This window comes from Pezoporus wallicus, unplaced genomic scaffold (assembly GCF_028554395.1).
Source record: "Pezoporus wallicus isolate ANWC-B61680 ecotype Strahan unplaced genomic scaffold, APGP_CSIRO_Pwel_v1 contig_8791, whole genome shotgun sequence".
NCBI lineage: Eukaryota > Metazoa > Chordata > Aves > Psittaciformes > Psittacidae > Pezoporus > Pezoporus wallicus.
In genome coordinates this window covers 107,795-124,849 of record NW_026635603.1, presented here as the reverse complement: position 1 = coordinate 124,849, position 17,055 = coordinate 107,795, and the positions used below count along the sequence as shown (strand labels likewise).

The window sequence follows — 17,055 nt, the reverse complement described above, 5'->3', positions numbered from 1 at the left end:
AAGAACAGGGATTGCCCTTGCAATCTCTACACTACAGCCACTCATGAGAGTATACTACAATAGGGAGAAATGCCCATTTGACATGCAAGTCAGGTGTCACCAGCAACTTTATCTGGGGTAGCAACTCAAGGACGTACTCCAAGAGTGGCATTTTTTAACATGTTTTTGCACCTCATGCCTCTATTTTTGTGAAGAGCAGCAGTGAAGGCATGGCTAGAAGCTAGCAAGGAATGCTGAAAAAAGAGAACAGGAATGATTACAAAGAAACACGCAAGTTCCACCCGAAGTGCAACAACCCACTGCACATCAAACTACATTAAACTATTTTCAAACTATTTATTTCAGTTATGCTCAAATTTGAAATAATTTAAGAGAAAACTACAATACATTAACAGACTAAGCTTAATTAACAACACAGTACATCTTAAAGGGATGCTTACCATAGTTATCCTTTCCTATCTCAATTAAAAGGTGATTAAGATAAGTTACCTAACATAAACCCCATGAAATTAATTAAAATATTTCATACTCTCCTCTAACCCATCTAATTTAAGGTGATATACCTATCTTCAAATTCTTTTAATTAATTTTGATCAAAATCATAGAATTATAGAATCAACTAGGTTGAAAAAGACCTTTAAGATCATCAAGTCCAGCACTTACTCTAGGACTGCCAAGTCCACCAACGGCCTCATCTACATGTTTTTTGAAGACTTGGAACAGTTGGAAAAGATCCAACTTGTCACAATAATCCATTTAGAAAACACAAAATGCTTTAAAAAATGCTTCAGATTACACAAGGTCAACACCAGAGCATAAAGTCAGACTAGCACAAATAGTACACTTAGAATCATGTAAGTATACTGACAATTTCTATAAAGATTAAGACAACAGATCTGATGCAAAAACCCAGCTAATCAGAGCACCATGGTACAAAACACTACTCAGCAATACAGAAAAGTAACTGCAGTTGCTCCGATAGATTCATATATTTTTATCAAAAGGTTCTCATTGGAATATCCTGAACAGGAGAACCAATTATTGCAAAAAAACTTCAAACTGACCAAGGAAGAGGGAGGGTACTTGGAAGAATTCAGCTGAGCTTGCTCACCTTCCACTTCCGTAAGCTGGTACCGTGTTTGAAAGTAGACACAGAGTCAAGTTATGTTGGGAGTATACAGTGGGGAAAAAAATAAGATACTTTAGAGGAAACAGATCCCTAACCACAGTTACGATTATCCTTTTCACATAAAGGCTTCTGATAAACACAAGATTTTAGTGAGGAAATGCAGAGAATTGAAGGACAGTATTTAGACAAACCTCTGATGGAACATCAGAGAACAGTTTCAGAAAAACAACTCTGGTAGCAAGAGTAATTTAAAAGGTACCTGCTTCTCGCCATGTACTTATTTTCTGCTCCATTCCATAAGCTTTATGCCAGTTATGTCAATGTGACTGCTCAGAATGATGCTGTAAACTGAATCAGTGAAGTGAATTGGATGGGGGAGGGAGGAAACAGCTGTTTTTTCTTAACCCTGACCATGAAATGTTTTATTTTAAAGGAAGCTGCATAGTGAATAGTAAATTGTAGGTATCATAAATACAAAATTTCTTTCAAAACAACACATATTGTTGCTATCTAAACACTCTTCCAGCCAATTTATTTTCTGTTGAAGACTTTCAAGAGGGTGTGAGGTTCTGACACAGTACACAATTTCAAACTGCTGCACTGATGGAATGAGAAAAGGCTCAGAAGTCAAGGAGTGGCAGTTTCTCCAGGTAAGAATACCTACCAAGGCACAGGGAGGTAGGAATCATATTCGGCATGCTTTTCACCACAGAAAACAAGATGTTTCCTCCAAAATAGGAGAGAGAGTAGGGGGGAACTGCCACAGCAGCACCTGAAAAATGTAATCCTCTCTCTTGTTCATTCCAGGCAATGTTACATGAAATACAAGAGCACCTCTCCTGCCATAAAGGATGCCATCCTATGCTTTTCCCCAGGCAGCTTGATGGCATCTATCCTTCCAGGCATGATAAATCAGTAGCTGCACAATTTCTCCATAGACGAGCTCAGATACCTCTGAGTCACGCAGTGGGAGCTCTGAAGAAACAAGCAGCTCTCTGAACACATCCTTATATACTACTACCAGGAAAGAGGACCCTTCTTGTTCCAGGTTATTCGAGAGGAAGCAAGAAAGCACGAAAGGTTGTTTTACAGTAGATTTAACTTTTTTTTAAGTAAATAAAAGACCAAAAAGTTACACAATTACCAGTTTTAAATAAGCATAATTTTAAAATTACACAGTCTGAAAAAAAAATTGAAGTAGCAAAAACTAAAAAAAAAATCATTTATTTTTTTCTCCTGGTTAAGCATCTCCAAAAAAGAAAAAGTCCTTCTCTCTTGTTAGTTTCATGAAAATATTCTCCAGTTTAGTTAGCTCATTTACTTGTGTGGGGGAGGCAAATTAAAACAAAGAAACAAAAAAGCAGTTCTAAAGATGGTGAGTGCATGTTTTATAACAGTAGCTACATCCAGGCACCATTTTCAAGAAACTATGCAACATTTTCCAGCAAGAACAAGTGTTTTCAAAAATGAAAAAAATAAAAATAAAAATAAAAATCCAGATAGCAAGTAAATCTGTGCCTCTGCTTTTCCTGCATTTCACGTAGATTACCTGCTTTACCGTATAAGAAGATGCAACAGAATTTAGAGCTATCCTATTTACACGTGCCCGAGACGGAAAACTAAAGTCTTTGCAGGATCTGCTTCCCTACAGGAGCAACAATTTTGGAACATGTGCCTGGGTAGTCCTGTACCTGTAGCACCCTCTGCTGCTTTTTCAGTTCCAAAACATGTAATTGTACACTTGGTCAAGTAGAAAAGAAAATTAATATGTATTGAACATATTGTTTCCTGAAAGTAGTTATATTATTAACTGATGCTACTGGCAGTTTACAAGAAAATGGTTTTGCTATTATCTAAAGTGTATTTGTGATTTTATATGAGTTGAGAACTCTAGAATAGCTTGTTTCCGTGTTAACATCAGGTAGATACCAGATAAAAATCCCAAAATGTACTGTCTTTCACTGCTTAAAATTTTCCCTTACAGACACTGTAGCTTGCTTAGACCAGTGGCAGTTAGTAAAGAGGATTTTAATTTGGCCCTTGATCATTCCACTTAATTTAAATGTATGCATAATTTGAAATGATTACTGCAAGGATATAATTATACAAGTGTTTCGATCATAACTACTTTCTCCCACTAGGAAAGGCAGGGGAAGGTGATACTCTCAAAAGCCAATTCTTGGAGAGTTTCCTTGGTTTCCAGACAGTGTTGCAGAGGAGACTTTTCTTCTGCAAGGAGGAGCATGGCACATGGCTCCTGAAGCCAGCTGATGCTATCCCACAATGCCATCACTGAACCTTCTGCCTGGGATCCATCAGTTCTTTAAAAGGACTATCTTAAGACTAGAGATGGTTTCAGGATGTGGCATCTTTTTAACAGATGGCATACTGTTGTCTAAACCAGAGACTGATCCTTTCCTTCATTCCAGTCCTCTTTTCCCTGCTTCCTGTTTATACACAGAGTTAAAGCTGAACATTTAGCATTGCATTCTATCTGTGGAGAATTCATTTAGAGTTTTCACATGGAAACTGCTCTCTCATGAAGGATGAGCAGAAGAGAAAACAAAAAAAAATCAATCACATTTTTCTGGGAAAGTGAAAACCAGTTGTAATTTGTAGTGTGAATTTTCATTCACAGTAGCAATCTTACACTGAAAAATGCATCTTCAGAAATCTTCTGGAAAAAGAGCGAATACAAGCTTAGGTACCAAGTTTGAACAAGACATCGTGCAGAGGCAGTTTATAGGGCTAACACTTGGGATCCTGCAATACACCATTTACAGCTACTGCAGGTGACTCCACTTTTGTCCTAAAGACTTTCTGCTATAAAGCAGCACTTCTGGAAGCAGTCCCAAGTCTTCCTCAAAAGCTGCTTATTGATATTTTATATAATGCTGCCAGCTAGTGGCATATCTTGTACTGGGACTGTAGAGAAAGTGTTATTAACTAGAGTCTGCTCTACCACTCTTCTTTCGATGGTGCATGGTGATGTGGCTGTTAATGTTATTATCCCTTAAAAATAAAAATATCTAGTAATGCTCCCTGAAAGAGCTTTCTTTAAAACGAGGTACTTAGGAACATGACTAGAAGAAACAATAAACTCACCTCAAAACCACATTATTTTAAACAAATTATGTTTAAAAAGGGTGTCATATGTGAAATGTTTCAGGTTTTAAAAATCTAATCTACGTAATACACAGTTTTTTCATAATCTAATAATCATTAGCAAAACATGAATCTTCCTGATAGGTACTCAGTATGGCAGCCAAAACAAACACATGGGATGCTAAAAACTCTTTTCTGATAACTCACTCCAAATCATTTAAGTTTAGTGCTCAATAAATAAGTTCTGACTCTGCAGTGTGTCCTAAAGAACACTGAAGTCTGCAATATTCAATGGGTCCCCTTAAAAAGCATGCTACTGCAGATGGGAGTGATGATACTGGCTAGTTCCACTAGTATTAGGTATTAGAAGAAATAATCTAATACCGTTAAAGACCAATATAGGCATGTTTTTTTAGGGTAGAGTATCATTTGATAATACTAAGTTCTTGAAGAACCCCACAATACCTGTGAAAAATAGGCAACACAATTTTACAAATACTACAACTGCCCTTCCTTTGGGGGTAAAAGGAGGGAGGATTACTACCTACCATTTCCACTGTGGGTTAACACAAAAAGAGACAAGAAATACACAGAAAAAGGTCAAAGAAAGAGCCAATTCAAATCAAGGAATTATGGGAGTGCACACAAATTCAGTCAGTTATGATTCAAATAAAGCAGCTCAGTAAACCCAGGACTGAGGGAACTTTACTATGATGGTGCAACAGATACGTAATTAACTGTGGCTTGGACACTGGGGACATTTATCCATACAGGTGGTAGCAAAAAAGTATGATTATCACACTCCAAGCTAGTACTGCATGCTGCCAGAAGATCAGTTAGCCTGAGTATAATCTAGAGTGCTTAGTAAAATGTGTACAAATCAGTAATATGTACATCAACACAGACAGACACTCACAGACATTTAAGAATGGGGAAGCAGTAAATCTGGAGATGACTTGGAAAACACTGTGTATAATAAATAGCACAGCATGAACCCTCAAAGCAATACTGAATCCAAAAGGATGCATGTGAAGCTTTGTATACAGAGAAACAGTAAGAAGACCTACAAATATCGTATTACTTCTGTGTTAGCACTGGTGGTGTGCCTATTAGAGTATAAGTCTTGTTCTGCCATCTGCAATCAATAAGAAAGTAGCTGGAATACTGGAAAAATTTAACAGAAGAGCTGACAGCACATCTATCAATAGGAAAGCATATGAAAACTTCAGCAGAGTAAATTGTTTGTGTTAACAAGGAATTTGTGTAGATTGATCACCATCCAAGTACTCACACAAAGATTAAGAAATTACTTTACCATGTTTAACAGAGTAAGGTACACTGTCTTGATCCACTGGGAAGCACTTTCAGACAAATTAAAAAAAAAATAAAATTCTACTGTCCAAACTAAATTCCCAAGTTGTTATCCAAGAAATTAAAATAAAATTATCTTTTCCGGATCTAAACCCCCAGTTTGGATTTTTTTTCCTTCTATTTTTCCTTTATCAAGAACAGTTTATGAGAATAAAGTAACTTGCTATAGAAATCCCCCTAGCTTCCTATTCTAACAATCTACAACATCAAATCTCTCTAAATGCCTCCCATAATTTAAGCAAAGTATTTTCCTCCAGATTCTAAATGTCTTAAATCGAAATGGTTTTATCATTGAGCTCATGATGCCTACCTTTGTGGCTGACGTCAACCATAATTACAGATGTTAATTTTGTTTCTCAGACTTAACACAGTCAATTTGGATATCTATATATCCCTTAGATATAACTTTCATTCAGAAATCAGAGAACATTTCTCTTTGGTAACAGTTAAAGAATATATCCTGAAGTATTTTGTGGCAGGACCACGGAACCATCTTCAATGTTCAGAATGGAATGAAAGCTAGCAAATTTTAAAAAGGAGAGCACATGGTTTATGATTATTTTTCCCCTTTCAAGGCAAAAGTTTCTTAAATAAACTGACCTGTTTCCCAAGGTCCTAAGCCAACATCTATAGCAATACTAAGACTGGAGCTTTGAGAGGAAACATATATATATATATATCTCAGAACAGTTTCTGTAGCATTGCTTTGACAAGGAGAAAGAGATATGTGCACATTTCTTGAATATCTGGCAAACTTACAGACACACACCCGCCCCCTTTACTCTATCAGGCTGCATGTTTGAAAACAAACCAACCTGAAAAAGAAGGCAGAATAATCAAACAAGAATTATATGTACAACTGGAAATGTTAATTACATAATGGTAATACTCATTACATCAGAAGTATTTAAATATTTTTCTTCAGCTCCTTTTCCATGATCTACCACAATTTTATAATTTAAGTCCATTAATAGCACAGATAATTTTATTAATAAGTACACTGAAGCAGAGACATACTGGGTCAGACATTGAAGGTCCACTTATGTCTCATCTTGTCTCAGGTTAATGGTGCCGAGTAAGTGATGCTTAGACAAGAGTGAAAGATCAGGACAAATGTATCATCCTGCTGCGCCATTAATTCTCCTGCCATCCAGCACTTCCTGAGCCATAAAGTAATTTCTTTATATTTAATAGCCACAGTGAATTTTTTCTGCACAATTCTTTGCCCTTTGTTTTTTTAATGCATGTCGTGTTCTATGCTCCAATAAATTCTGTGGGGACTTGACCGTGTGCTTTCTTTCATTTTACTCTGGTTTGAGTTTGCCCTCTCCAAGACAGAAGTATCAGTGTTTGCTTCCCAAGTTTTTGCACTGTTGTTCCACAGATAGCCACTGCTGGCCACTGGACATCGCAAGCCAATGGGCTAAACTAATTTTCTACTCAACCCAGTTCAGCTACTCTAATATTCCTGTCACAGTCACAGAACCAGAAATAACCCACACTGACTTACAGGTGTATCCACACAAACAACTGGGCTACGTACTACGTTAATCAGGGTTACACATAAACCGCTATGATAGGAAGATCTGTATCTCTGAGCACACTGATAGTGCTTCTCAGATAAATGAAATGGTTATTGAGGGCTCATACAGCAATATTTTATATTGATACAATTAGACTTCTGTTAACATAATACCGTATTTAAATCAACAATGACTTACAGACATTCCCTGTGTTGTCAAAACTCGTAAGAACTTCTTTAACATTTAAGAGTCCCTTGTGAAATCTGGAAGAAAACATAAACAATGACTTTACCAACGTATAACCAACTTAAAAAAACAAACAAACAATCCACAACATAACACACACATCTCTAGCACAAAAGAGGTCCACTGCAGGCATTCACTTCTCACAAACCCCTGTCACAGACAAGTAACAAACAGGTACTACTGTAGCCACCAGGGGGAAAACAAAAGGACAGCCACAAGTCTGCAAAGTTCCATCACTGAAATCCATAAACATGTTTCACAGAAACGAATACTTTATGAAAACAAAAACCCTTCCAAAAAGCATCCATTTTTGTTTAGTTGTGGAAGTCACATATACTAAAGGAATAGTTTTGGTAAAGATGAGTTTTGAACAGCAAGTACCTGTACACAAATTCCTATTTTCTCCCACAAAATCAAGAACACTTAGTTAATGTGAACAATAAAACTGATCGATGTGTTCAGTGAACTGCATTTTCTTTGGTTTTACATTTACATAACCCAAGTGAAATAAACATTCTAAACTGGGGATAATAAATTAAATAACTGATTTTTACATACCACAGTGAAGAAAACACTGACTGCAGCAGAAACAACATGCACCAAAGTTGAATGCAATTTTACCTAAAAAGTTTCCTCTAAATGTTATAGATGTCAGGGTAGTTGGATTCACACACACAAAAAAAAGCAACTAAGGATTTTTTAACTATACCTATCTGATCTATGCCCCAAATGCACAAAATAAAAACTTACACTTCATAACAATCAGGTCACAGAGCTGTTCCACAAATGCATTAAAAAAATCTAAAAAGAATTCAGCAAGGCAGTAAAATACAAAACCACAGCCTTTTAACAGTATTTTAAATGAAGCTTCTCAGGCTGTTTAGGAACATGCTAATTTGAAACACTGAAAAAAATGGAAGAAATCCAGCGATTCTAGCCCCTACAAAATTAGTTCTCATTCTCTCAGCTTTTCTTTCCTAAAGAAAGATCGTTGTAAGAATGAAAAAATATGAAATTGCACATTTATCGTGCAAAGAAGCCTATTGGCAGATTCTGATAAGCTTAAGCATTAAAGAAAGAAACATTTACATGTTAAATTTTGAGAAGCACCAAACGGCAACCAGAGTAGTTCTTAAAAAAATGAAAGTCAAATGAAAATCACATTAATAAACTGAAATGAGCTTATAAACACAGGCAACAAAACATAGGAAAGATGTTACAAAAGACTGAACTGGACATTAGAGCTCTTTTCCCAGCTACATAAAAAAAAACAAACCACATTCCTTAGCTGCAGTGGAAGCCTAGAACAATTCTGTTGGATCATATGGACTTAAAATGCACTTTTTCTCCTTCTTTTTTTTTTTTTCTAGCAAGTTTGTTTTCAATCGGATTGGACAACCAGTGCAGCACAGTTAATACAAGAGAAGTGACAAGGAAGCAGACAGGATCAGTAGTTCTGCCAAGCACAGAGCTGCCCTTTAAACTGTCCCCTGCTGACTCCTCAGTATCCTATGAACTCCATCACTGTGTGTATGTCTGACACAGTTAGGGTCTCCCAGACAGCTGTGAACCGCTTATCTCTAAATAAATGTAAGATGGGGGTGAGGGAGATGCTAAGTAATGAAATATTTTAATCTCGGTTGGCATGCAGATTAGTCCTGGGATAACACGCTTTGGTTTGGGTCGCCCACCCTCCCAATTTCTATACATACACAGTCCATATAGAAAGGAGACTTATGCAAATCTTCAAGTGAAGCAAAGGTGAGGTTGAACAGTTTAGCAGTCCGGTACCTATAGTTTACCAGAATGCTATGAAGAAGGAAAACCAGAAGTAAGTAGAGTCTCCTGGTCTAGAAAAGCAGGGTCAAAAGGTAGATAAAGGCAAAAAGGGAAATAAATCTACCATCACTGGCCTTAAAATTATCACTAAGCCATATTTCAGGCTGTTTCTGAAATGAGGTTTATAATTAAAGCTGAGAAGTGGACAGCTCTGAGTGCACAGCAACTCAGATGCCACAGAAGGTGTATGCCACACACATCTGGTCTTTAAGGTTGTCCTGAAATTTTGATGTTTCATTTAACACAATGTTCTTCATCTACATTATTATATTTGGTGTACTCAGCTTTCATTAAGGATGAGTTCTTCCTCTGATTGTAAAACATTCTTTCCATAATTAAAATCAACACACGCATTTCAAACATATTCTTACATTTATTATACAGGGGCCAAGAGCTTGTGGCATCCACATACAAACACAACATACCCAGTGTTTTCTCTCTTGTCTGTGCAAAATGCCTCTGCTGGCCACCCTTTTCTGCCTGCCTGCAACATTCAAAGTCTCTTCTAACTCTGCCTCAACAACCTCTTTTCTTGTTTTCACAGACACTGTGCATGGCAAGCACATAAGTGAGCTGTAATTTAACGATGAGAAGCATCCAGTTTTGCTATGAGGGACTTCCCCTTCTCCTCAGTCTTCCAGATGCCCACTTCACACTCGCTGTGAAACACGGTTTAACAGCTGCTTCCTTGAGTCTGATCAGTTTATGAAACCTTCACTGAACAAAAGCAGGGAGCAAGCTCAGTATCACAGAATGAGAGGCACAGTCATGGTCTCAACAGTGATCTGGATAGCAAAGCCATTCCTATTCACTCCAAAAATCACATCTCAGGTCTTAACTATACTACCATTATGGACTACTTTACTACTACTCCACGTTTGTTTCCAAAGTCAATTAGTATGATGGAAGAATACCTCTTCCTGTTGTTTTTCCTCCCTACACCAAGCCTAAAATAAGAGGCACTTACATTCTACTGGTAGCTACTTAACAGTTAGGGAACCCAAACAGTGAAGAACCGAGCATAACATCTATTGCAGACAAGTTTTAGAACTAAGGAAAGCAATGTGCCAACAGCTGAGGTACTTGTGAAAGGAGAGATACGCTTTCAAACAGCAACAACTACATTTCTCCATTTGAAGCACTGCGTTTGTAGAGCCTGCATCAGCTACTCCCCAACTCTTCCACCACAGACCTGACTTGCAGACTAAAAGTTAAAAACACCTGGATATACAGGTATTCTCTAACCCCAAATTCTGCCACAAACACCATGCTACTCAGCCCTGCACCTAAAATCCACAACTTACAGTTTGAGATCCACTGCCCTATGTATACCTCCCCAGTACTTATCTAACAGCTGCTCCTTCACTGTCATGTCCCATCCCATCAGCTGCTACTCCACTACCAAGCCCAGGGAAAACTGTCAATCCATGTCACATCTTGTTTCTATAAACACCTGTCATAATCTGTTTTCCACAGTATGTCTTACAAGTTGCCCATAAAAAGTTTCTTAGTGTCATGTACACTGAACTATGAAAGTCAAGGAAAGGAATCACAGAAACTTGTGGCTAAACCCCAACCCCAGTATTCCCACAGATTTTCACAGCCATCTCAAAATACGTTTCTGCAGTATTTACTGCTTTAGAATATGTCATGGATGTTGTACAGTTCCAAGAACTCCAAAGAAGTTCAAAGCTGTGACTGCTGAGATCAACAAAGTACTCCAAAAAAAGAAGAGTTAAGCTTAATGGAGAAAGCAAATTTCAGGCCAGCATGGTTAATCTGATCTACAGTGTTCTTATAGTAAGTCTTCAAGGTAAAATATGCAAACATTTCTATGGATATGTAAGCCAAATCTATGAATGATAAACTAATTAAACTCCTATTTCTTCTCAGCTAAGGCAAAGCAAAATTCCTTCCTTTGGAATATGAATAAATCAACTTTGGATGTATAAACTAAGTCACAGAAAGAGAGAAAGGTATCTTTAAAATATATCAACATTCTTTCCTCTCCAACTCAGGCAACACAAGTGGCAGACTTTTACATTTATTTATAAACAGCTATAGACAGTAGAATAAAAATTATCCTCCAGTAGCTCCCTGTTAAGGTATGCTTTTCATCAACCATATAAAACTATGTTCCTTCTTTTATTTTATTCTTCAACTGAAAGAGAAAAAATAATACAAACAACTAAATATATATACTAAACTAAAAAATATCTAAAAGAACTAAGGCTGCACTTCCGTTTAATACTCAGAATAAAACAGAGCACAATAAATCACAATATATTATTAACCTGGTTATAAAAAAAAACCCTAATGTATTTGTGGAATATGGAAGACAGGACAAGGGCAGAAACATTACTGCTAAGGGTACTTCACAAAAAGACTTGGTGAGTGTCACCATCAGTTGTCATTGTAGCCCAGTAAGATGTTTTCTGATCAGATGGTTTTTCTGGGCCAGGGTCTAGCAAAACAAGGTAAATCCTCTTTCACTCCAGTTCAATATCACAGTTCAATATGGCAAGAAACCAAACCAATGGCTTCTTCGACTACTAATTCTTTCTGCAGATATACATGTCTTGGGCAATATGATGGAACACTCCATCAGTGAATGAAAGAAACATGTTTCCAAATCACTTTTTCTTTCTTTCCTCTATTTCCTCCTCTTGTGACCAAGCCTCTACGTTGCTAAACCCACACACTGTCTCTTAGCACACAATAAGCGGAAGAAAGCAGCTTTATCATATCATACAAATTGTCCATAAGGAGTAGACAATATTCCTTGAAATCTGCTTCCCTTCACTCTTTTTATGCCTATCCCTAAAGTAAAAATCCATTAAAACTTAAAAATATTATTAGCAGGAATAGCCTATAGGAACTGCCAATAGAATTCACTCCTAAACCACCTTCTAACACACTACGTGGCACAGACAAATACCATGCCTCACTTCGAAACCAATGGTCTACAATCATCTAATAGGTTTTTTTCATGTCTTTATCTAAAGGTTCATTCACATTCAGAATAAAAGCATGACACCTTGCAAAGAATACTTAGCACTCTTTACAGAGATTCAAACCTTCTCATAAGCAGCTGACATTGTTCTTTTGAGTTCTGCATTTTTGTATTTGAAACATCAAATGACTGATCAACAGAAAATATTTTACACAGAAATAATTTATTTTTTCTCTAATTGTTTAAAATGAGCCTACAATTTTGAAGTAAATCCATATCCTGAAATAGAAGATTTGAAGATATTGATTGCTCCTTTTTTAACTCTTAACAGAAGAATAATTTTCCTGTCTAAAAGACAGACACCATGTCCATAGTGAGACAATGCATCTTTGCAATCTATGTGTCACTTCATTGCTAAACCTACTTACACAAAATTTAAATTTAAAAGCACATTCCTGATTAAGAATAGAAGGATTTAGAAATGTAATATTAAATAAACATTTTTAAATTGCTCTGCTTACTCACTGTGTATCTTCCTGTCACCAAGAAAACACATATTTAGCATGTACATAATTTTTTAGCAGCAAAGTGAAATACCCCCAAAGTTAAAGAGAACTTGAACAAAGCTAACTAATTAATGTGAATGTTTTATGAATTAAAAACCCAGCAATTTCACGTATGTAGCCACCCAATTCATATCAAGACAAGTATGTAGTGTGTAGGAGCATCAAATATGGTACAAATCCAAAGAAGACTAATCAAATGAGATTCTGGATTATAACACAAGAAATTTCGTTTTGAAACATCTTTCACTGCTACCAAAACCCACACTCATCAGACACTCCTCTTCATACCCTAGAACCACACAGCACCTTAGTACCTATACAAACTTCAAAAGACCACCTTCCACCATGTACAGTGAATCTACATTTCATTAAGCACACTAGAGATCACTGTTTAACCAGAAGAGTTGTGAGGATTTTAAAAAGGAGCCTATGATGCTATCACTTCAAAGATCTAGTCAAAATGGCATATAAATCCACCTAGAATCTTTTAAGCAAAAATTGGCACTTCTGGCTTCATGCTTTGGATGATTTGTCATTAAGAACAATTCTAAAAATAAACTAATGACAGGAAAACAAGGTGTAAGCTCTTCTTTCCTAAATGTGAATCCAACCTGAATTTGGTTAGAGAAATAGCAGCTTATTAAAACAAGCATGAGAAGTTCAGAAAAACATGTATATGACTGGTAGTTCCTGCCAGAGCTTCTATTTGCCTAATAAACTGGTCCCCAAGTCTCTCTAGAGCAATAATTCCAGCTAGGTCATAGCATATCTGAATATACAATTTGATCAGTTTTGATAGCCCTTGAACTGATACAGCTTGACCTTTATACTCTTCGCCAAAAGCCACTAACAACCTTACGAACTTTCTTAAGCATTTAGTCTTGTCAAGATCTTAGCTGACAGCCCTTTTAACATCCAACATATGCAATGAGCTTTCTCAAGAAGATATTAATGCATAAGGAAAACATATGTAGATGAAAATGCAAACGCACTATTTGTCAAGATTTTAGAGGGGCCATAGCAACATTTCTTCCCTAACAAAAAGATACATAAAAAGGCTAATCCTACTCCTCTCCTACTCAAGCACACTGTTCTGGGTTTACCTGACTGATGTTTTTGTTATTGTTAATAATATGTTATTAATATGATCTTATTATCCTATTAAAATTGTTCCTATTGATGGAAATTATTATAATTAATATTTTGCCAAAGGGAGAAGAAAAATTAAGGCAAGACTGTAAGACATACAGAGGATCCTTAAGTTTCCAAGACATAACCAGTCCTCAAGGACCCAGGAATGCTTACTCCAAGATTTCTTATCTTCTAGATATGCAAGTTTCATCAAGGACAACTGTTGCTCTGTTATGCATGTTAAAATGTTATGTTTAGCACCTTAAATTACTGATTGTGAAAACAAGGAAGAAATTTTATTTAATACAAATTCAAGGTAAAGTGGATTTTATTGCAGGTATTTATACTCTGTCAAAACACACTGTATTTTCTCCTTTCCTGTTTACCATCCTGCAGTAGTCTGAAATGTAAGCATATGCCAGCTATTGCCACTGCTTCAGAATAGAGAGAAAACATTTTAATACAGAAGTGTAACACTAAGTTCTAATGATTCCTCCTAAAACAATCAGTGATTACCACTTTGTAGATCACCGAGTAACTTCTGGACAGGAACAAAATAGAGGGAAAAGATAAAAATCCCCACCAGGAAACAATGTCCCTATTCTCCTTAAAATTGGCTTTAATTTAAATTCTCAGTTAAAAATGCACTTTACAATTTCAATGACTTAGGCTCTCCAGAATATCCTCTACTGCGCACATAATGCAAAATCCTACATCCTCAGCAAAACTTATTAGAGGCAGCAGAACAAGTATTGATGCAGGGATGATTAAGTTACTATTGCAATGACACTGCTGAGGCAAAACCAAGTTATAAATATGTATAAAAGTGAACAAGGAAAAACAGATCAAAGCAGAAGGGAAAAAAACTACTCCACATAGTAATGTACGGGGGCTATAAACTTTTCTGGTTTACTCCTTCAGAGTTTGGTGGGGTGGGGAAGGGGATTAGGTTTTTTTGAGTTTTTTGCTTGTTTGTTTTGTGGGGTTTTTTTTTATTTTTAATAAAAATACCTTCATTTGGATTACCTGCTGTAATATAAAACAGATTTCTTCATTAGGTAAAATCATTTCTGTGGGAAGGGGAAATATTTTATTCTTTTGTTTTGCAAACTGGCTTCCAAATTATCATCGAGTTTTACAAGAATCATTAAGAAGAAAATTAAATAAAATATAGATCATTATCCAAAAAGCTTTTAGAACTTTTTGAATAATACCCCATCACTAAAATTTTTATTCAGACTACAAGTAAATGTGTTCAGGTGTTTTACATCCTGTTTTACATACTTCTATCTGAAGAATGTCACAACAGAAAGCTATTAGAAATATAAGATAAATGCTCATATCTGCATTCAGTTATAGGCACAATTATCAGTATTTTCATTCAAGGTCTGCCATGTCAGTGAAATTTACCAAGAATGAAACAGACAAGCTGCTTACTGTAACAAACAACTAAAAATAACATCTAACAGTTTATTTGTAAACTATGCCCTAGTTACACAAACACTAGGAGAATGACTAATGAGTTTTTATTTGAGGCCTGTACAAGATCTTCAGAAGTACTTAAAACTTATATGACGGTTACCTTAAGGACACACTGTACTCAGGATAAAAGATGCTTTTATACTGAACCCAGGTCCCCGTTTCCTCTTCTGTATTCTGATCTTCTATTATAAAGAGATTGAACGATGCAAACCTTCTTACAGACACTTGTTGAAGATGGACATCTTTCAAGTGCTTTTTCTTCAGAACCTTTGAAATGAAGAACAAATTAAACATTAAGGATGAAACTTTTAAGAAAAGAACAAACAGGCTTATTTAACTGAAGAGGCAAGTCTGGAATCAATCATAATAGCTCTGCTATCAGCTAACAGTTATCAATAACTAGTCCAAATACATCAAGCCTAAGAAAAACAACAGTGGTATTGATGGTAGTGATCAAGAGAATGAGTTACAAATTTATTATGTCTCAATAAATGTAAAGCACATACACTGTGTTCAGAAGTACACAAATTTGCTTTTTTAAGTGCTCCAGCAAACCCATGCCACAGAGGCAAATGGGGTTCTCCCCTATCCTCCCACCATTACCACCACAATGGAAGTTTCACAGACCAAGCAGTGCCCTCACCAAGCACACAAAATGCAATGCCCCTACAGATGGAAGAACGAAAAGAAAAGATAGGGTATCTTCCGTAGAATTTAACGGACTAAACCTAAAACGTGACCCTCAGGTGCCGAATGACACGTATTTGCCAGGTAGACTACTTCCTAGCCTAGAAGCCTACTGTTGCATGCTTCCAGAATTGCTGTCAAACTTGCCTGAGTTGAGAAACTTGCTACCTGTGTCAGGCCCCAGGCTTTCAGATGCCACAACTGCTTATTCCCCTATCAGGCGCCTCATAAGGGGACTGATGCATTAGCTAATCTTTATATGAGTCCCAAAACACACTGACAGCAACAAGCTCAGTACCAAGAGACTAAAGAATTCAAGACAGTGGCTGAGACAGAATAGACTGTTTCATGTTTTAATGATTAAGACATTGTTCAGGAAAGTGAAAACATGGGGTCTGTGCCCTGCACAGTCCGCTGCACTCAGCCATCTTTGGGGAGTGAGGTATCAACCCCTTCATACAGGAAAACTCAGCACCCAGCCTGTTTGAACTGTATCGTGCACAAAAGACAATTCGTTTTTCCCTGCCAGACAAAAAAAGGCTTATTCTTTAGGTCAGGGCTTATTCTTCACATATGGAAGAAGAGACAGAATCACAGAATGGTTAGGGTTGGAAGGGACCTTGACGATCATGTAGTTCCAACATCCTTGCCATGGGCAGGGATGTCCAGGGTTTAACTTGTTTCTCCTAACACTGGACAGAATACATAAATGATTACCATTGCCTTTTTATAAGCAAGATGCCTATGCAGTCCACAATGAGGAAAAAAAAGAGCAGAAAATAAACTCATCCCTATAAATAGCTACAAGGAACAGCTCCACTGAGTAGGCCAGTGCCGCAGTTTACAGGGTTTTGCCAACCAGAGATCAATCTGAAGTCTAATGAGAAACAGCTCTCCAGAATTATGAAACAGAAGCTTTGCATACAGGATGCATACAGCAAAATAACAGGACAGTGATTTTTTTGGCTGCACCCAACCTTTGTCAACATGCTTTAACTGGAAATGCAGTCACATTTAACAGCC

General features: G+C 36.7%; 1 protein-coding gene across 3 annotated transcripts in view; it reads right to left on the bottom strand.

The window, feature by feature from the left end:
- Nucleotides 1-17,055, bottom strand: part of CAMKMT (calmodulin-lysine N-methyltransferase) — a 208,824-nt gene that overhangs the window by 187,174 nt on the left and 4,595 nt on the right. For 2 of the 3 annotated variants that reach the window (XM_057396964.1, XM_057396966.1), the window contains exons 2-3: nucleotides 15,446-15,612; nucleotides 7,327-7,391 (exon numbers count right to left, since the gene is read on the bottom strand). In XM_057396964.1, the coding sequence (XP_057252947.1) occupies nucleotides 7,327-7,391; nucleotides 15,446-15,612 (232 nt within the window). The remainder of the gene's footprint in view (nucleotides 1-7,326; nucleotides 7,392-15,445; nucleotides 15,613-17,055) is intronic. The other variant, XM_057396965.1, reaches the window with a different exon arrangement.